At 38.4% G+C, this 21,017-nt stretch overlaps 1 protein-coding gene across 2 annotated transcripts in view; it reads left to right on the top strand.

The window, feature by feature from the left end:
- Positions 1–20,089, top strand: part of UPF2 (UPF2 regulator of nonsense mediated mRNA decay) — a 53,986-nt gene extending 33,897 nt beyond the window's left edge. For both annotated transcript variants that reach the window (XM_068189491.1, XM_068189492.1), the window contains exons 16-22: positions 1,149–1,288; positions 2,325–2,429; positions 3,349–3,447; positions 4,115–4,282; positions 8,859–9,000; positions 12,628–12,748; positions 18,871–20,089. In XM_068189491.1, the coding sequence (XP_068045592.1) occupies positions 1,149–1,288; positions 2,325–2,429; positions 3,349–3,447; positions 4,115–4,282; positions 8,859–9,000; positions 12,628–12,748; positions 18,871–18,880 (785 nt within the window). In that variant the 3' untranslated portion in view covers positions 18,881–20,089. The remainder of the gene's footprint in view (positions 1–1,148; positions 1,289–2,324; positions 2,430–3,348; positions 3,448–4,114; positions 4,283–8,858; positions 9,001–12,627; positions 12,749–18,870) is intronic.
- Positions 20,090–21,017: the final 928 nt, after the last annotated feature.

Genomic DNA, 21,017 nt, shown 5'->3' with positions numbered 1-21,017 from the left:
CACTGATGGCTGACCCTAAGTGCAGTTGGTCTAATGTCAAAAAGGGAATGACAACCTGAATAGCGACTGTGTTGACTCCTCACTAAATTCCTAGAGAAACTAGGAAACTAGTTCCAGGCCACTGGAAGTCTAGACATCAGCAATCCTCTGGAGGATTAAGTGGCATTTTAAATTAAGAAAAGGAAAAAAAAGAATGTATGAGAACAATAGTGTATGCTAGAAGTTTGGGGGTTTTGCACTGGATGACTTAAACCTTGCAATAGTCATTCTCTAAAAACAGATCTTACTTTTTTTCCTGAATCAGAACCATGCTCAATTCTTAAATACATTCTGATTGAAATCTATATCTAAGACTAAACTGGACACTGAAACACTGGAAAAAGCTAAGACTAATTTTTCACTTCTGTGGAAGTGGTACAGATAATCTAATAGATCGAAGAATGCCTTACTGAAAGAAAAGAGATATTTATGTTTGATATTTTACACACAGAGTAAACTAAAACATCTTGAAGGACAGAAGGCAAGCAGGTCAGCCAGAGAAACTGCAAGATGAACTAAACACACAGTGTAAGAATGTCAGACCTGTCTGCAAGGAGGATGAGCACGCCAGATCATACTTGTGGAAGAGACTTTGCTTTCCCAGAGATTTCATATAGGCACCTACATCCTCATAGGTTCAAGTACAGCCTCAGAGCATTAGGAGAGAATCATAAAGGTTTATTATAGGCTGAGAAAGTTGTTGTTTCACAGCTGTTAATTGACAGTAGAGGGAAGTACTGCAGCAAAGACTGCAGGGGCTTCATGTCTTTGGTTTCTGCTGGTTTTGTGCAGTCTCTGGTACTCAGATTTTGTAGCATGTGTCAGTAGGGTCCACATTTAGTTTGAGGCTGTTTTGAGGCAGTTTGCACAGCTTCCTCTATTCTCTGGGAGATTTTAAACATTCTCTCTAATGTTTTCCTCCTTTTCTGACAGGACATTATGTCTAAGTTAAGTATATAGGAAATGTTTCATGCAGAAGTCAAATATTATTACCAGTGGGAAGTTACAGTACTCAGTAACAATGGACTTTTGAACTGATCTTTCATGTATAACTTGAGTGGTTATATGTGTTCTAATGTTCTAAATCTTTCTCTTTTTCCAAATTTCAGGAATTGTGAATGACAAAGATTCCAAAGATTCTATTACAGAAGGAGAGAATTTGGAAGAGGATGAAGAAGAGGAGGAAGGTGGAGCAGAGATAGAGGAACAATCTGGAAATGAAAGTGAAGTAAATGATCCAGAAGAAGAGGTGAGCTTAATCATTTACCTTGCCTCATGTAAAAGAAGTGATTTTAATTGCTTGTTACTTTCTGAAACCCTTCTATGTCAGAGTTAGCAGGTGAAATCTGGGCGTGCACAGCCCAGTCAGTACTGTGGTATTCCCATCCCAGTTCCGTGTATGTGGAAAACTGAGTGTCTGAGGCTTATTCCTTATTTTGGCAGAAACTTTAACCTGACAGCTTTACTCAGGCCATGTGCTGCTTCTCAGCAGGAAGACACCTTCAGTTTTTGGCATGAAAAAAACTCACTTTCAGATGACTTTCTTTATCTGTTGTAGAAGCAAATGTATTGACTAAATGTCAAAGCAGTCATTAGGAAAAAATAACAGGTGTTCAGGCTATGTCTATGCAATATGGATAAATAAAAGATTTATGGAGCATAAAAACCTTCCTTGTTTACCTTGCTAATAATATTTTCAATCCAAAATGGTCGAGCCAATTAAAAAAACCACAAGTATGTAGAAATTCTGACTTGTCACTATGACCCAGCAAAGTTGGCATGATAATGGTATTGTTACAAGAAAATGAGTTCATCAAGGAAATACAGAAGAGTTTTTCTCCATATGCTTGGGCTGGTTGATTTGTTAATAAGCCTTCTTTCAATAGATATCTCTCAGCATTAAAGGTCCTGAAGTTTGGCTGGGTTTATGCCTTCACCCATAAATTAGTATCAATAGAATCAGAAACAGTTGCAGCGTGGGGAAGGCACCTCTGGAGATCTTTGTATTTCCCTTCTTTGAACTTCTTGAGTTCTTGCCAATCCATTCCTCCAGCTTGTGGAGTTCACTCTGAGTGGCAGGGTGTATCAACCACCAGTCCCAGTTTTCTGCTGTACATTTGTGAAATTAGTAATAAAGCTGAGTGAGTTCAGACTGAAACATTAAATAAAAACCAACAAATTTACAAAGACTTAACTAAGCAACATGAAGAGCTTAGGAAAATGTTTGAGGAACCAGCTGTCCTTCTTGTTTTAAAATAGTCAGCAGTTAAAATTGAATATTTCAGGAGGTCTCTGACAATGAGGAAGAGGAGGGTGAAGAAGAGGAGGAAGAGAACACTGATTATCTTACAGACTCCAATAAGGAAAATGAAACCGATGAGGAGAATACAGTATGTATTGAGCTGGAGATAAGTGAATTGAATTCGCATCTTTGGTTTTCTTTACTCAATGTTTTTTGCCAGTGCTGCTCATAACATATCTGGAAAAATACAGCAAGGACACTTCCTGCTATTCTTTCAAATGCATTTTATGGTTTATTTTCATGTATGCATACTTTGGTTATTACCTTTTGAAAATTTTTATGCTGTCAAATTTACTAGAACGTGTTTTCTCGGTGAGCTTTCATAGGTAGCTAGACTGGAAAATATTGTGTAAATTACGGTTTTGCAGTGCCAGCAATAGTAGCAAACTGGTAGGATACAACAAGGTAAAGCAATTACACTCCACTAGATCTCAAAACAGAAAAGGAGACAAACCGAGAAGTCTTGGCTTGTACACCACATTTGTACACAAATTTGGGATTGACAGATAATAATGTTTGCAGCTAAAGAACCCTTCTGGTTGAGCCTGAATTGCAGTTACATAGTAAGGAAATAATGAACATTATAGAACAATGTGTTTCAGTGCTGACTTCTGACATTTTTCTTGTCATGTTGTGCTTTCCAAATAATTAGAGAGTAGCCTTTGCCCTGAAAATATCATCTAACTTTATGAACTTAATGGAAAATTGAATTAAAATAGATGTCTTAAGGATAGAGACCTTTTATTATTGTTGGCACATCTTGAATGCGTCCATGCACCTACACACACACACACGCGAGTCTGTCAGAATGTTATGAGTGACCATAAATCAGGAAATATGCTTTTCAAGAAAAGAATCAAGACTGAAAACTTTTTTCTTGAACAATTTGGTTCTATAAACCTTTTGATTCTGTATGATATAGAAGCAATAAGGATATTTTCCACTTCTAGACTGACTATTCATATTTCTGAAACGAATGTAATGGATGATTTTTTCCATTGCAATAGGAAGTAATGATTAAAGGAGGAGGATTGAAGCATGTCCCTTGTGCAGAGGATGAGGACTTCATTCAGGCCTTGGATAAAATGATGCTGGAAAATCTTCAGGTATGAATAGTTGTTTTCTTAATTTAATGTACAGCTAAGTTTAGTTGATTTCTTTCTTAAAGTAAGTAAGTGATTAATGCTTAGGTTACCATACTAAAGGAATGAAGACTTTTTTTTCCTTTGTTTTGGCCTCTTCTGTGCAGTTGACTTGTTTGGCTTTTAGTAAAATACCTGTTAATTGTATTGTTTGCCCAGTGAATACATGACACACTGACATACATTTTACAGAATGAATAATGAATGCAGCAGATACTGCGCAAAACTTCTGACACTATCTTAGGTTTTAATAGACTTAAAATGCAGATACATTTAAGTTTGCATAAGCTTCTAGTACTTGTTTTCTTAGTCACATCTGTATTGAGTATAGCAAGCCCTGTATAATAAATGTATTAATAAGATGTACCAAAAAAATCTTGAATTAAGAATGTACATTTTACAGTGTGTCATCAGGTCTCTAAGATTTCTTTCCCTAAGAGATTGCCCTGTAACTTTCTTTTTCTCAAGCAAAGAAAACAAAAGGAAAATATAGTATGCCTAATAAATGTAGTTATATATTACTTAATTTTCCTGGAAGGTTAAACCTTTTGCTCAGTTGTGAAAATATGAATGTTGCCAGCCTGACTGTGTCAGCATCTGATCATTTATAGAATCCACTTTTTTTTCATAGCAACGGAGTGGTGAATCTGTTAAAGTGCATCAGTTGGATGTTGCTATTCCTCTGCATCTCAAAAGTCAGCTGAAGAAGGGCCCCCCACTTGGAGGTGGGGAAGGAGAGTCAGAGTCTGGGGACACAATGCCATTTGTCATGTTAACAAGAAAAGGCAACAAACAGCAGGTAAGGTATAGATGCTGTTTAAATAAATAAAGACCTTTCACTTCAAAAAAAGTAACACAGAATTTTCTATTTCTTCTTTAATTTCTCAAAATCGGATACCGACAACTTCATTTTGACACATGGAAAATACCATATATAATTTCTTGGAATTCTTGGTTGTTAGCAGAAATGATGTAGAAAAATTCTGTGGTCAGATTATACCATTACTGTTTACATTTGGTGATTCTACCAGTAGGTTAGTGATATGTCTTGCATGTATTTTAGATATAGTTGTGGAAGATGAAGAGATGTGGTTGGTGGACTGCAACTGAACATTGAAAGGACTAGAAAGAAAAAGGAATATTCCAGAATCTTTAAGATTCTACAGCTTTTCCTGAAAACACTTTCAGCTTCAAATCAAGATATCTGGTTATTGCTAACTTCCATTTCCTAAGTAACTGCCACTTGGCTGAATTTATTCAACTTGCAAAAAGAAAAAAAGTCGTTATCCCTGAAGACACTGTTAGGAGACTATTCCAGAATGCATGGAGTGAATCTCTTGGAGAAACTGAAATGGAAATCAGGTTGATAAAGCAAACTAACTCCTTGCTTCATGCAGCTAAGCTGTATGTTAGTCTTGGCTCTTTTCTCCAGTGTATGTTTGAATTTTCCTAGCTCAGCAAATGCACAGTACACAAATCTCTACCTAACACATTCCACATGTATTTCTAGTCATGGTTTAGGGCTTTTAAAGAAATCTTTTCTTTTTGGTTGTATAATTTGATGAAAAAACTACACTGAATTTATATGGAAAGCATACCCAAGGAATTGTTTTGTACCATGTATGTAAGCCTTTCAAGTGTTCAGATCCATGTCATTACTTGGTTTTTATATTTGTTACCTAAATTGTGACAATAGTGTAGCTGTTGGGGTGTATAAACCTGAACTAGGCTCCTTCTCTTTGTTCATATAAAACACATTTCAAAAATCCATGTAGGAAATGGTTATTCTGTTTTCCTGGAACTTCAGTGTGGTGTACAAAGTTCTACAAAAGCTCTGATTGGGAGACTTTTGTGGTCATTGGTCTGAAAAGGGGTTTAAGAGAGCTCCATTTTTAAAAAAATGTTGTTTAGCTTTTTCAGGATAATTTACTAGGAGTATCTGTAGTTACAAGGAATTTTGGGATCTTCATATTCCATGTAAAGGGGAAAGTATTGCAGAAATGTGACTTAGAAAGAAAGCAGAACTTGTTCAGGAGTTTTCCCTGCTCCTCCCCCAATATTTGGTTTTTGGAGTACGCTCTTCCTGCCAAAACTCCTCTCAGTGTTTCTAGAAATGTAGAAAACAGTTGCTTTATAGACTACTTCAGCTCTTGAATTAATGAAAGGCTTCTTTGTCCATAGTTCTGTATTCAGGAAAAAAATGTGTTTTAGTACAGAGTTTTAATAGAAAAATAAGCAGGAAAGAAGAGGTGGAGTTGAAAAGAAAATAATTATTCCTTCTTACGGTGCTTTATTTTAAATCTGAATGAGCAGAATGTGCAATGAGTTTTGAGGTGATTCACTGTTAAGTTATAGCTGTAAACTTTCAGATTTTAAAACCAGTCAAAAGAAGTTTGCAGCAGCCTGGGAAGCTGTAAGTAACTTCATCTGCACAGTCACCAGAGTGATAAATGACATCAGCCTACTTGCTTGCTCTGCTAGTAATGATTTCAATCTCTGTGTTCTTTCTCAGTGGTGCTCCTGAAACAAAAAAATGTCAGAAAAATTGAATGTGCTGTGCTTCCTTCCCGAGGGTAACATTTGGTAGTGGAGGTCCAGTTGCCAAATACTCAGTTGACATGTCAGTGTCCACCCAGATTTTAGTGCAGCATTGACAAGTAGTTTTTTTGGAGTAACACAAGATCAACTGACTGGTATTTACCAGCTGCATATATCCAAATTAATGGTAATTGCAGGCTGATAGTGACAAGACACCATATTTTATCCTCAAGACTTAGAAAACTAGTAGCAGTAGAACCTAACATGGTTATTTGAAATTAAGATGATGGCATTATGATTTATCCATAAGCCGTGAGAGAGCAAGGGCAAATAAAGTTGGCATCATAAAGGATCAGAACTGAGCTGTATCTAATACCATTTGGTGTTTCTGAACCAGGAAGTTTTATGCCAGGTAGGTAGGAACTAAAATGAGATATAGTCAGTATATAGTTATATATACTGTATATAACTATATACAGTATATATATACTGTATATATATACTGTATATATACTATATATACAGTATATAGTTATATATCTCATTATATATAAATGAGATATAGTCAGTATAGTCAGTAATAAGAAAGTCAAGAAATTTGGTTACTACCTAAGACAAAAGATTTCCTTCCCTTTGAAAGATTTTTAGCAAGGCTTCATAAAAGAATGGTATCCATGGAATGGTCAAATCTCTCCCTGAATGTGAAATTTTTAATCTCATTTATATCTTCATGTCTTTGTCTCATGGCATTTTTGTAAAATCTGTGATCTAGTCTTCTGAATAATGACTTTTGATCTTCCTTCGGTTTGACATCTTTAAAGTGACATCCTGCCCCCATCTCACAGATTTGATAAGAGGTTTTTGATACACCTTTTCATTATTTACAATTTGGAAATGTTTCAGTTGTTCAGTGATCATCATATCCTGTAGTAATTGTCATCAGTGACTGGATTTCAGGTGGCAGCTGATTGCCTTGAGATAGTGACTCAGTGGTGTTTTGTTAATTGCCAGGCTGTTGTTTTTCGTATCTGTTTCTCTCATTTACACCCTTCTATAGTTCAGTTTTCTTTTTCTACTTTAAGCATCCTGTTTGAAAATACCAATCCCATTTAGCTGATAAATCCATAGAACAGAGAAAATATAAAGGACATATTAAAATGGATGAGAAGCTTAATGGTGAAGCTGAGGAATGATTTTTATCATGAAATGCTGCTAATGGATTAGTTATTTGTGTAGTTTACGTAAAGTTCATTTGATAATATCAGGGAACTTGCACAGCCTGCTCAGCAATAAGTAACCAAAGCTTACTTTGCTCTTGGAATTTCAACTTTCATTTCTATTCTTCCCTGCTAGTGGAACCTTAATAACACCTTAATAACAAGCTCATATCTATATTCTGTATAATATGCTATTACCCTTGCCCCAACCCCCCAAAAAATCTCATCTAAATACATCTTGTAGTTGGTAGGGTTTAGGGATTTACTGTGCCCAAGTTTTTCTCAGATCTTTGCAAGAGTCTGTCTTTACTGTTTCAAAGACAGTTTATTTTCAAGTGCTTCATCTGAGTCTGCTCATACTCATCACTGCTGCCAGTGAGGCATTACTGAGATACCTTGAGACTCTTTAGTGATTATTGCATGAAATACTAACTGCAGGTGGTGAGGATTTTGCTTTTACTCTAAATCTTCTCAGCAGAGGTTTTGATAATTTTCCTCTCTCTGCAGCTTTTGACAGTGTAACAGAAAAGAACACTTAGGAATTTACTTCTGTTTCTTTGGAAACAGATCTCCCATGACGAGTAACAAGGAGCAGGATTCAGAGTAGTTAATGGAATACTGAGAGTGATTATCATTAAAAGTATTAGCTTTCTTGTGGCACAGAAGTACTTATTTCTAATGGACATGGAGTTGAAGGAGGAAGTGAGGTTTTGGTAAATGTTTGCAAACTTTAGCATTAAGGATTTTCTCAGAACTGTTGTTTCAGTTGTGGATAAGATTAAGAAGGATTTCTCTGTTCTGGAACAGCTGTAAAAAAACAGGTATCTAGAAATAACATTGGATTTTCTGAGTCTGGGGAAAAAGAAATCACCTTCCCTACACCTTCCTGAAAATATCAGCTGGATTTCCAGAGAGAGGGTACTTGTGTGGGAGTGCCAAGGTTACCTGGTGTGCCTTATGGCAAATCAGATAATGGGTCTTTAAATCAGAATGTTTGGTGGGCACATTTGGGTATGGGGGAGGAGGAAAAGATCAGTCTGACTCCATGGTTGTCACTAGACTAAGAAGAAGCACTGGGGAGCCAGAATTATTCTTAAAAGAAAAGTACTGGCCAGGGAATTCCAAGGAATGTCTGAAATGCCTGAAATGTTTTTCCTCTGTTATCACAAGGGATAGTAGTAGATATTCTGCTCAGGGGGCTTCATCTCCTTGGAAGGAAGAGACCTGAAGAGGGAGATGCAGCTTTCTGAGCCAGCTGTGGTGCTTTTATCTCAAGACCATGGAAATTCCCTGTGAGCAAGTCAGCTGGTATGAAAATAAATAAAGCATTCCCTGTGCCTTCCTAGGGAAAGACAGTTTTAGTCACATGAATACTGTGTGTAATAGGTTTTGAACGTGGCCTTTTTTGTGTGTTCTCTGTGTCTTTAGCAGGTCTTGCATTTTCTCATGCTGCTTTATGTGAAATAGAGGTTCAAAACAAACCAACAACACACTCCACAGTAGAAACTTCTGTAGAAAGTACCTCATAGAACTAACCACAGCATTTCTGTATTTTGGATCATTTTGTATTGGTTGGGCTTTTCCTCTGATGGGCACTTAAAAACTTACTTTCATTTGCAGTTTAAGATCCTAAATGTACCGATGTCTTCCCAACTTGCTGCAAACCATTGGAACCAGCAGCAAGCAGAACAGGAGGAGAGGATGAGGATGAAAAAGCTCACTTTGGATATCAATGAACGGCAGGAACAAGAGGACTATCAGGGTAAGAAAATCACCAAGGATTTAGTTTTTCTTTTCAGGGGAGCCTTTGTGGATCTGCAGAAAGCATTATTTGTGATGATTAGCAGCTGAAGTTCTAAATATTGATTTGCAGTACTTATGGGAAACCTTTATTTTGGTTTTAGTTGTTTATTGTTTCCTCCCTGGTCTTTATACTTGGAGAAGTTTTTTTAGTTGTTCCATGAAAAGGAATTTTCAAGTGGATCTCAAATTTCAGCATTTCCATTTATTTTGGGAAAGTGGAAGAATTGAGATTGTTCTTTTAAAATCAATGTGATGTTTACTGCAAGACAGTTGAGTTGGATACAAGATGAATTCTGTGCAGTTTTTAACCTCTGCTTTTAAACTATTAATAGGTGTTTTAGGTATTAATAACATTTAGACTCCTTAGTCTTGCTGAGAATTGCAAGTCGTGAGGTAACCTAGAGAGAAATACAAAATGTTACCTCAGCTTCATTATGTAAAGGTTCTAGGAGTCCTCAAATCTGGAGCATAAGCGTATATTAACAAAATGAGGGTTTTGTACCGATTACACGATTAATTTGTGTTTTGAAGACATGTGAGTCAGGCACTTTGGAACCTGGACAGATTCAAGCAAACAGTTAATACAGCAGATCATACAGGCCCCAAACAGGTGCACTTCATGTGTTTACTTGTTGGGTGGTTTGTTTTGGGTTGTGGTTTTTTTCAGATTCAACTTCCCTTGTCTCATTCAGATAGTAAACAAAGCCAGGCCAATAAAACTGATCTCTTATGTTACTGTCTTACTTTTACTGTTTCCATTTAACATCTCAAAAGTTTTTGCTCTGCTTTTTTTTTTTTTTTTGTAAAGATGTTGTAGTTAGGTGGTAATCACAGTGTAAGTAGTTAATTAGCAGGAAATCTCATTTAAGACATTTAGTGAAAGGTCATTGTTCATCAAGAAGTGGGGAATTAAAGCAGTTTTAATATTAAAACACTATGGAATCCAGTACTTCTTGCAGAACTTTGATAGTACAAGAACTAAACTTGTGATTGTAAAAAGGAGTATCTTCCAAAGTCAGTGTCTGCAGAGTGAAATCCTCCAGCTCTGAAGAGATAACACCATATATTCTTAGTGTTAAACATGGTAATTAGCTCAGAAACTTTCCTGAGACACTCTGCTCTTATAAAGCCCACGTGTGAGAAAGGTAGAGACTCTAGAATTAGACATTTTGGTGCTTCTCTCAGACTTTTTGTAGGTTTTTCCTCATTAGATACTTCTAATATTTCTACTGGTCAAGGCATTTGGGTTTTAAACTGTTGCATGACTTTGATATCTAAAATGAGCCTGTTTAATCTAAGACTTTATTGTGAGCAATTGTGCTTTATCTCCAAAAAAGAATCACATTGATTTATTTCTGTTGGACAAAATCAGACAACTGATATGAATTGATAACTGGAAATAGGCTTTTTTTATTTTCTCAAAGATTTTTATTTAGTTGCTGTGTATAAAACAATACAGGAAGGAGGTCAACACAAAAGCTAAAGGTTTTTCCATAATTTATATCCCTTTTTAAAACAGCTGTTGATGCATCTTAACCTGGGTAATATACAGAGTAAAACCAAACTAAGAAGGACCTTTCAATCAGGCTAAATTAAACAGGCCGAATTATATTTACCTTTGGAACAATTTTTAATTTAGATTTTGTGCAGTTGATTGTTACTTTTGAAGAGTCATCCTGTCTGTGACAAGTTGGTACCTACTCACTGAATGAAAGTGTTGGGTTTAAATTTCTGTTTTGAGCTTTGAAGTTACCAGGGAGGAAGAATTCTCAATTTCTGGAAGAATGCCTCAGGGTTGTCCCAACGTTTGCACATGTACTTGTTGTTCTTTTCATCTGCACAGGGTAGCTAACAGATGGAAATTCACCAATGTACTTCAAAGTAGTATCAGATAAAGATTTAATGTTTCAGCAAAGCTTAGTATATTACAAACCTTTTTTAATTTAAAGAACTATTAGGAACTTGGGTGGTTCTTTAGTTTAGACTGGTACTTTTCTGTGCAGATTATTTTTTTCCTTCACTAAAGAACTAAGGAGGTTTGGTGATGTGCCTTCAGCCTAGAAGACACACTGTGCTCCCCTGTCATCTCTTCCTTCTGTTACATTCTCCAGTCTGAACTTTCCAGTCCCATATTTCCTTTCACCTGCTGTGTGCAAAGCAGAAGAGGCAGATGTGCATGTACTTGTTCATTCACTGCTTGCTGCTCACACCTGCCTGGCAGGGTACCCTAATCTGGTTTTCCTCCTGAGTCTCCTCATTGCCCCCTGAGCTCTCTCCTGGCACACGGGGTTGTTGGGAAGGCTGATGTTTCGTGATGTGTACAAACATGGGCTGTCAGTGTGTTCAGTGGCTGCCTTTGCCAGGTGCTGAATTCAGTGGACAGAAATGGATCCAAGGGTCACTGGCTGTTGACACAGATATTGAATCAGTCACAGTTTCTCAGTTTTTCCAAGACTGGGTGGATAACTTCACTGAACGTTTCACCTGCATTTTGTAAATGGTGAGGGAACCTCATTAGTGTCTCTAGTTTGGCCCCACTGAGAGCAGAGTGTGTGTGCATCAGGTGATGGGTGTGTGACTCCAATGAGATTACCAGAGATTGGAGAACCAGACAGAGCAGACTTTCAAACATAATCTGTTTAACAGCTTATTCCACTTTTCCCCTTCATTTATCCCATCTGCCTGTTTGCTGAGTAATGTAGATCCCTGCTCAGGTGGACTGTAGGAATACTTTCCATTAGATGCATTAACAGATTGGCAGAGGTTACCTCCTATGATGTATCTGTAATTATATTAGCTACGTAATAAGCATTAAGTTAGCCTGGTAAAGAAACAAATTTTTTATCATTAAAAAATGAAATAAAGTTTTAGAAATTAAGTTTTACCCAATGTCAAAATACAATACTATCCTAGTTTAAATTGCCCATAAGTTGGCTGTCCAGGGCTAAACTGGGTAGTGTGGGCTGCTTTCTGCACCCAAATTATTCCCACTGATGAGAAAGTGGAAAACTCCATCCGTGGGACAGCTGGTGCAATGTAGGTCAGCTGAGTCACCTTCTTCAGGTGCCTGTCTTCCCTGGAAAATGATCCAATTATGCCAAGCTTAGACTTAAATACCTGACTGGTAATGCCTAATTTTAGGACAGGTTTCTTGCTGAGTCTTTAATTGGCAGCAGCGTTGTCCAGTTGTTACTGTTCCGGGGAGGTTTAATGTTGAGGCCACTCATGCTGCTGTTAGTCTTTGTTCCCGATCATTGATGAAGAAAGTGGTGGCTGATGTGTTTAGAAAGAAAAGGGCACAGGCCTTTTCTTGAGCATCTGTGATGAAAACCATTGCTGGCAGTTCCTTCTGCAGGAACATCTGGAAATGCAAGTTCATATTGTGGGGTAGCTTGGGTTTGTCAAAGCTGTGGATGCAATTTTAAACTTTTTGTAATTAACTTATGTGGAATAACTTGAGTGTTAACTCTACAGCAAAGTGTAAGTGTAAATGGCAGTGAAATGTGCTTGTGTAAATTCCTATGTAAAGACGATGCATAGAAAATGTATTTAACTTTCTTCTATTTACTTCTGCCTGAAATCCCAGAAATGTTGCAGTCTCTGGCACAGCGTCCAGCTCCAGCAAATACTAATCGTGAGCGGCGGCCTCGTTACCAGCATCCGAAGGGAGCACCTAATGCAGATCTAATCTTTAAAACCGGTGGGAGGTAGGACAATCTTCCTTTAAATGTGGTAATTCTGGTTCTAGGCAAGTAATTATCTTCATAATTGAAAGAGATAATGATCTCTGTAGTGAGTGCTTGGGCAGTCGTTTCCATTCTAAAGCATTCTCTTAAAACGCCAAGCAGTGTCTGTACCTCTGTGACAGTTTGGAAGCCAGAAGATTTTTCAGTTGTGAAAGGGCTGCTAGAATCTGAGTGTCTGTTTGTAGGGCAAAAGATGCATGTCTGCTTTCTTCATGAGAGGGGGAGAGGATTGGTTTTTTTTTTTAGTATCTGCAGAAATTCTCATGCTCTTTCTGTGGGGTGAATTTGACAGCTATTCCTCCATATTTGATGCCCTGAATAGAAAATAAATATAGTAAAGGTAGGGAAGATGGAATAGAATTTTCAATTTATGGTGTGCAAGAGCTTGCCAAAACCAGCATTAACATGAAAAGAGTTGTTCCCGATTGCTTAATAGTTGTTCTGAGGCTTTAGTATGTGTCTTTTCTCACTCCGAGTAGGCTGGCAAATAAACCATTAAATTAGCCCTGCAGCACACATTTGAATAGAGTTTCGGTGAAATGCAGACTTGCTTTCAAGTTTCTCTTTTTTTTTTTGCAAGTTCATTGTGAAGGTGGATTGATAGGAGCAGCAAATGGGAAAGGAGAGTTTACCTCTTAATGGGTCTGTCTTTGTAAACTGCAAATAAGTTAATGTAATGTACTATTTCTGTGTTCCAGTAGCATTTCCAGCTTGTTCATGGTACATATTTATGATCATTTGATAATGTCCTGAAGATCAGTCACTCCATTGAGACCTCATACAGACACCGCTTTTACAATTTTTTTAAAAAAGATTGCAGTTTAAAATAAATGTTTTTTAAAAATGAACCAGATGTAACTCACTAAAATGAGCAGTGCTTTCCATTTAGCTTTTTTCATATCACTGTGACCTAATGCTGTTGTAGGAATTTCAAGTGTTCAGGTACACTGAATTGCCACAATACTTGCAGGTGTTTCATTAACAGCTGCAGCCTTCTGTTCTTTCAGGCACGAGCTGCATGCTGCAGTTATTATTTAAATACAGCAGCCAGTCCAGTGGATGTGATATCTTTTAAATTTAAAGATTTCTTTTAAATTATTTTCTTTAGAAGACTTTTTATATTCTGATGTTGTAGGGACAATATAATTTAGGACGTCACTGAAGTAGGTCAGATGTTATCCAGCAAACACTTTGAGTAGTGTTTGCCTATTCAAGTGCCATGCACTTGCAGTTCTGATGTAGTTTTGTATTATGGAGTTTACTCTTTGTTCCCTTTAATCCATAAGCTTCTTGGAACAGAGACCAGGAAGTTTGTTTGAGCAGGTATATTTTATTTGTTGTGTACTGCAGTGCTCTGCCTGGCTGTCATGCATCAGTTGAGCCACCTCAGCCTGCAGTAAGGAACTAGTACTTTTCCTAACTCCATGTATTTCTTGGAGACTGTGGGTCCACCAATGGCTTCCCACTGGCACAGATTGTCTGTTGCCTACATTCTTAGAACCTCTGATTTGTAGGATATTGAAAATTGTCTTCTGACTTTTATGGTTGTGCTACAGTCTCTGCCCAGACCCCTCTCATGCTTTGTTAAAAAGTTACCCTGTGATTTCTGAGGCTACTGGAGGATCTCACTGAGCAGATAGGAACTGAGCTGTAAATTTTAATATCTGGGTAGAGAAGGTTTCACATTCATGCCTGGTAGAACAAATGGTGTAACACAGATGTTATCACTTCTGTAAGGACACTGTTGTGTTGTTGCTGCTACTTTGTACATGAACACAACTGAAATGTTATTTTCTTGCAAAATAACACGAACTTACTGGAAATAGTAGTTTGCTGCTTTGTTTAAGGCATACAACTTACTTTAAAATTCTTGGGGATCATCTAAGCAAATGAATCTCCTGGTTGATTCCACTGAAATGTGCAATGTGACAGGTTCTCGTAGCTGAGGTAGGAATGAGGCATTTCTTGCATTTCAGGGAGTGTTGAGAGTAGAGAAATTGATTTGTTGTTTTTACCTTTGCTTTTGTGTTGCTAAACATGCCCTAAGCACTGTGTTTCAAACACCTTTTAGGAAGTTAAATCCAAATCTACCCATTGTAGCAGTTCATTTCAGAAATTAATGAAGGGAGCACTGGGTTCTTCCATTTGTTTTTGGCCTTGAACAACTGGATCTCACCAAGCAATTAGCCTTCTACCCTAACCCTAAGCCTAACAATTAGCCCACTATATATTTTTTTAAAAAGAGAAATCTCCTGCAATTTTTACTTTATTTCTCCTCTGTTAATGTCCTTGCTCTGTACTAAAGTAAATGCAGTGAGATTTGCAAGCTTTGTCAGATTGATTATTATTTAGTATGTGCAAAATGCTGGATCAAAAATCGGAGTTTGTTTCTGTTTGTTTGGAATTGCCTGCTTGTATTGCCTCAGGTTTTGAGACCTGCCGATCCTGTAAGGAGGAGATTCTTTCTGGGACTCTACATTTTAGGCTGACTGGCCTTAAAGATTATTTACTGTGACTCCATTAAAAGTAGAGTTCCTTGATGTGCTTCAGCAGAACTGGGAGGAAAACAATTTTCTCTCTTGCCTCCAGTTCTGTAGCATTTGTGTGTTAAGAGAGGCCTTTGGCTCACAGGCTATTAAATTACTACCTTCAGGAAACACAAAATTTACTAAAGTATTATTTTTTTGTGATGGGATTATTACAAAAATTGATTTGTACCATTAGGAACAGCTTCTTAAAATATAAAGTGATTTTCTTTGTTTAAGAGAATTGAGATCCATTAAATGGCTTGGTTTTAAAAGTGAAATGAAAATAACCACATTATGTAAAATCATTTTAAAAACATTGATTACCAAAAAAGTCAAATTTCTCCCTGTAATTCTTCTGTTGAGAAGTGGAGCCTTACCAAGGATTTTATCTTGTTAAACCTCTCATTATTAAAAGATGCAGCCTCAAAATTTGTTGCTATTTTGAAAGTATAATATAGGGCCTGCCTGTGCCCAAAGTTCCCCTAGGGATGCAGGTATAGGCTGGCAAACCAAATAATATTCAAGTTAAATGGTGATCTCAGGTCTCCTGTTTACATCTGACTCTTATTTCTCTTTAACCCATTTAGTAAAGAAAAATGAAGCATAACCATAATAACAGGATGCTGGGATTTTATTAGCTAGATATTCTCATCATAAAGAATATTGCATTAATGCTGAAAATCAGAGTTTGGATAATAAGGAGAAATGTGAATTTAACATGATTTCCTGTTTCAGCTACTGGACCAGCTCAATTCATACATCAGCTGTCATGAAGTTGATGCATTGACAATACTGCTTTATGAAGCTTTGAATTCACTTCTTACTGAGATGAGCCTTTCAGACACAGCTAAGAAATTCCAAACCCCTTTTCAGCTGTTTCATGGGAGGGAAGCACAGGGAGGAATATGGGAGGGGACCTCCAAATCCTGCAGCTGCTTCTGGTGGACTGCACTGGAGCTGAGCAAAAAAGAATAGAAAAGCCTCAGGTGTTTGCCATGGCAGGGTGATGCTTGTTGAGCTCTGCAAGCAGGGTGTGAGTCCAACCCAGACAGCAACGCTGGAGAGACACCTGATCACAGTTCAGTTCAGAGGGAATGGAAGGCAAAATTGTATTTATAAGCCATGCTCAGTTAGAAAGACTCCTGTGTTTGAAAATGTTCTCTCAATATAAATAATAACAACTGCCTACCCAAAATCCCTGCAGCTCTGTGGCCCTCTGGAAACCAGCTACCCAGCCCCAAAACACCTCCCTGCTCCCAACCCACTGTACACACTGACTTGGATTTCACTTTGTCAGAGCATTTTATTTTTGATGGATAGATGAGAATATAAAATAACTCGCAGCAGATCCTCTTACTTAGGGGAGTTCAGCTTGTGTGGTTTATTTCAATTTTGATGTTCACAGTATGGAACTGATAAGTCAGATGTGATTGGTTTTTAATGGGCACCTTGGTGTTTTCTGTTTCTTGTTCGTGGTTTTGGGTGATGAGGGGAGAGAGAGAACAAAGAGCATGGAGGCTGAGATTGGTTGAGAAAAGCAAAGCAGGGAGTGAACTGGGAGAGGAAGTGCTTGGAGCTGGAAGTTTGTGAGGAGATTTGTGAAGAAATGCAACACTGCAGAAATGCAGTGTGTTGTGGATTGGAGGACACGAGGGCATTGGGGATAAGTGTGAAATCCAACTTCAGAGGTCTCACGTGTCAAGAAATGAAGAGATTTTAGTTATCTTGTGATGTTAGCAGCATGTACAAAGGAGTTGGTTATTGATATTCTCCTGGGCACTTCTCAGTTTAAGCTGTAAAGTTGTCCTGCTGACTGAGCTCTCCCAGCTTCACCTGGGAATTCACCTGTGCCTTGGCTTTGTGATTATTTCATAGCCTAGGGTGTGAGGTTTCTGTGTGTTTTCATGGCTTCCAGTTCTCTGCTCCAGCCATGGTTTGTGTCAGAGGTTCTGTGTATTTCCCTGTCACGGGGAGGCAGTGCTAATGCTCAGCAGTGGCGTGAGAAGCCGGCTCTGTGAATTTCATACAAATGAACAATGTGTCAGTGGCAGGAAGGGCAGTGTGGGAGGAGACTGCAAAGAATTGATGAATTTTACACACAGAGCTCAAGATGGTTTTAATTACATCTGTGTACTGAGTTTGACCTTGCCAAATACAAGTTTGGATCAAGTCTACTAGGTCAGACACAAACGTGAAACACCTGGTTTGGGAAAAACTACTACTGCTGGTTTTGGCAGCAGCACGTTGCTGTGATTCCCTCAAACAGGGATCTGCCACCAGTGTGTACTGGCAGCTGCTGGTTTGGGTGAGAGTCATTTTGACCAAGTTGGAGACATGCAGCCAGTCCCAGCCTTTTTCCTTCCCTCCCCATCAGCAGTAGAATTATTTTTTAAGGGGAGATGGAGAGTTAAAAGCATGATCCTCCAACTCAGTGATGTCTGCCCTTGGTTGTAACATTCTGCAAGTGAGATGTCAGTCTGCTAAATAAATACTAAAGTTCTTTTCTATTGACAGCACATAGCCAGTGTTCTGATGTTGAATGTGCCACAAAGAATTGGAATTTTACATTATGTAGCACTAGCAGGTAGTTAAAACCAAGTAATAGAAGCAGTGCTGCAATGAGTTCTAATGATGCACCAGCTCAGGACTTCCTGGCAAAAATACACAGCATTTTTATATAAACAAATACTGGATATTAGAACACATACAAATACAAAATTAGTGTGAAAGCTTCATCTGGTACAAGAGATGCAGAAGTTACTATGTCCAGATAACATATCTGTAAGATTCTTCTTGCAAGATCTTCAGTACAAACCAGGTTTAGATCAAATGACTGTTGAACAAACACTGGAAGATTATGCACTGATGTAAAGAAACATGAACTGTTGTGTTCACGTGGTAAAAAACCTGCATGTGTAGTCCTGGAGTTTTCTTGGAATTGTAAATGTTGGAAGTCTTATTTTGATGTCTATGATTAATTTTAATTTGCAGCCTAAAATCAGCTAAAAAGTAGCCCGGATGCAGTAACTGCATTGTGCTGAAGTTAGTGACACTGGGGTGGCCTTACTGCTGCGTTGCCCTGGTCTTGTTGAATCCCCTGCCTACAAACTGGTGTCATTCTTCTATTTGTATGTTCTTAAGAGAATTAAATGTGACTTTTTGTCACATTTAGGGATGTGTTTCATGAACAAGGGATGGTGGAAGAATTAAGTGCACCTATCGACTCTAAACAAGGTTCTAACCAATTATTTGCCTCTAGAAAGCCCTTTGTAACATTTCTGCAGAACTTTAAGCATTAAGAAACTGCACAGAAAGATGAAAACTCTTTACAATAACTCGTTTTTCAGCAAATTCACAGCTGTGCTTCAGTAGTTCAGCATGTCATCTGGAATGAAGGCGCAGATTACCCCGCTGCTTTTGTCCAGTGTGGCCTTTTGAAATGGTTGTGCAGAAAAGAGATATGTAACTCTGAGGGTAAAAGGATATCAGAATGAGTGGCAGCTGCTTTTGGAGCCCCTCAGGCTGATCTGATTCCTCTCTCCGCTCTTCCCGCAGGAGACGTTGATCCAGCCGCCAGTGTCATTTCATTAGGTCCTGTATCTCTGGTGTTGTGGAGTCCTCCAGCGATTAAACGAGAGCAGTGGACACATCTCAGCATGTCAGTCTAGAGCGTTCAGAACCGAAACCTGGGACAGGCTGGGGCCGTGGGGCACGAAGAGCAGCCTCCCCTCTCCACCCCCACCCCCCCAAAAAAAGCTTTTTGTTATGGGAACCGCATTGAGGGTTAATCTTCTCATAGGAGCAGAAGCAAACGAGCGAGATGGGGAGCTTGACCTGCGAGCAGCTCGGCGAGAGCCGGGAGCAGCCTGGAGTTCAGCCGATTACACTGGAACGGGAAAGGTCTTTGGCAGCTCAGCGTGCAGGGAAATAAAGCTCTGAACTCGCCACAAGTTATGTTGTCTCCGACTCGAGCACTTGGTGTTGGAAGGATGTTCTTTGAGGGCTGCAAATCTACAGTAGAAAAACATAGAGCAAACAGCAAAATCCAGAAGAAAACCCTGCCGAGTAGGATAACTTCTCAAACACTCCTCAGCGAGGACGTTCTTGGTTAAGGAAGAGCCTTTTGTTGCCAGATGTGCCAGAAAGGGGGTGGGGAGGGGTGAAAAACTGAAGAGCCAAGGAGGTAAAATGTCTTTTAAGGTTTAAAATAGAAAGTGAAGTTGATGAACACGGGGTGTTGACTCGTACTGCTTGGAACAGCCTGACACCAGCCTAAGGACAGGGATATAGGTGAGCCCATTGTATGTATCATTGAAAACCAAAACGTGCCAGTCAGCATAACAGGAGGATGTCAAGGAATGGATCCAAATATTTTGTTGATCTTCATGGGTTGATAAGCCTCTGTGTCTATTGAAACAAACAAAAAGTTTAAAAAAAAAAGATTTAAGTCTGGAAACAAGTAGAATTTTTATTTTTTTTCTATGTAGAAATGAGGTTTCTTGGTCTGTTTCTGACAATCTGTTATTTATTAGCATAGGGTTTTGTTTGCTTTCAGGTAGCGGTAGTTCATTGAGTTCAAGAGCCCATCTGTATGTTCCTACTAATTCTTTTTTCTAGCTCTTTTAAAAATCCTTTTTACCAATGGTTTTGGTTTCTGCATGTAGGAAGAGAGACTTGTAAAATTGTAACATTTCATACAGAAATGCCGCCCGATCTTCACCAGCTTCAGAAATCTGACCTTTGCCAATGCTGCAATAAAGTGTTGTAATTTAGAGTCAGTGTCTGCCTCCTTGACATTCACTTTGTTCTTTGGAAATGGTGTTTTGAAGGGTTTGTGGTGTATTGTGGGCCGTAGTTTGGACAGGAATTCCAGGTCTTTGATTCAAGTCTTACGTGATTTTTTCATATAGTTTTCTTTCCACGTGAAATTCGTGGGTGCGTTCATTAATCACGTTTGTAACTCTGAGCTCCTCCGGGAATGTCTCCTCCATCAGTATGACCATATCCCCTGGTCAAATTCCACTTCCCCAAACAACAATGCCTACCAAGTCCTAATAGCAAATACCAATTCCTAATAGCAAAAAATTAAGCATCGGATTGTGGTTCAGACTAGAGTCAGCTTCCTTTTCTCAACATGTTGCTTAGTTTCAAAAGCATTTAATTTATCCAGATTTAATAACTGCATGAAAATAAAATATTAGCTCTGTTTTATATGTGTCAGTCCAATGCCTTGGATGGAATTGGGATCAGTGGAAATGTTTTTATAAAATTATTTGCTCAAGATACTTCAGGGTCAGCTGGGGACTTTTCTGACTTCAGTCTGAAATAAAAAAACAGTTCACTGAAACCTTCTGAAGTTTAATTTTAAAATTAATTATTCTAATGTTGTGCTGAATAAGAACCTCAAAGATCATTGTGGGTGAAATAATCAGAGTTGAATTTACAGGGACAAACTTTTTAGCAGGGCCTGTTGCAGTAGGACAAGGAGCGATGGTTGTAAACTAAAAGAGGGTTGACCTAAATTAGGTATATGGAAGGAAATTTTTACAGTGAGGGTGATGAGACACATTTCCCAGAGAGGTGGTGGATGCCCCATCCCTGGAAACATGCGAGATTTCAATCTGATGTATTTGAAGCTGTCCCTGCTCATTGCAGGGGTGTTGAACGGGGTGACTTTTGGAAGTCCCTTCCCTTCCAACCCA

This window comes from Anomalospiza imberbis, chromosome 5, assembly GCF_031753505.1.
Source record: "Anomalospiza imberbis isolate Cuckoo-Finch-1a 21T00152 chromosome 5, ASM3175350v1, whole genome shotgun sequence".
NCBI lineage: Eukaryota > Metazoa > Chordata > Aves > Passeriformes > Viduidae > Anomalospiza > Anomalospiza imberbis.
This window is presented reverse-complemented; position numbering and strand designations above follow the sequence as displayed.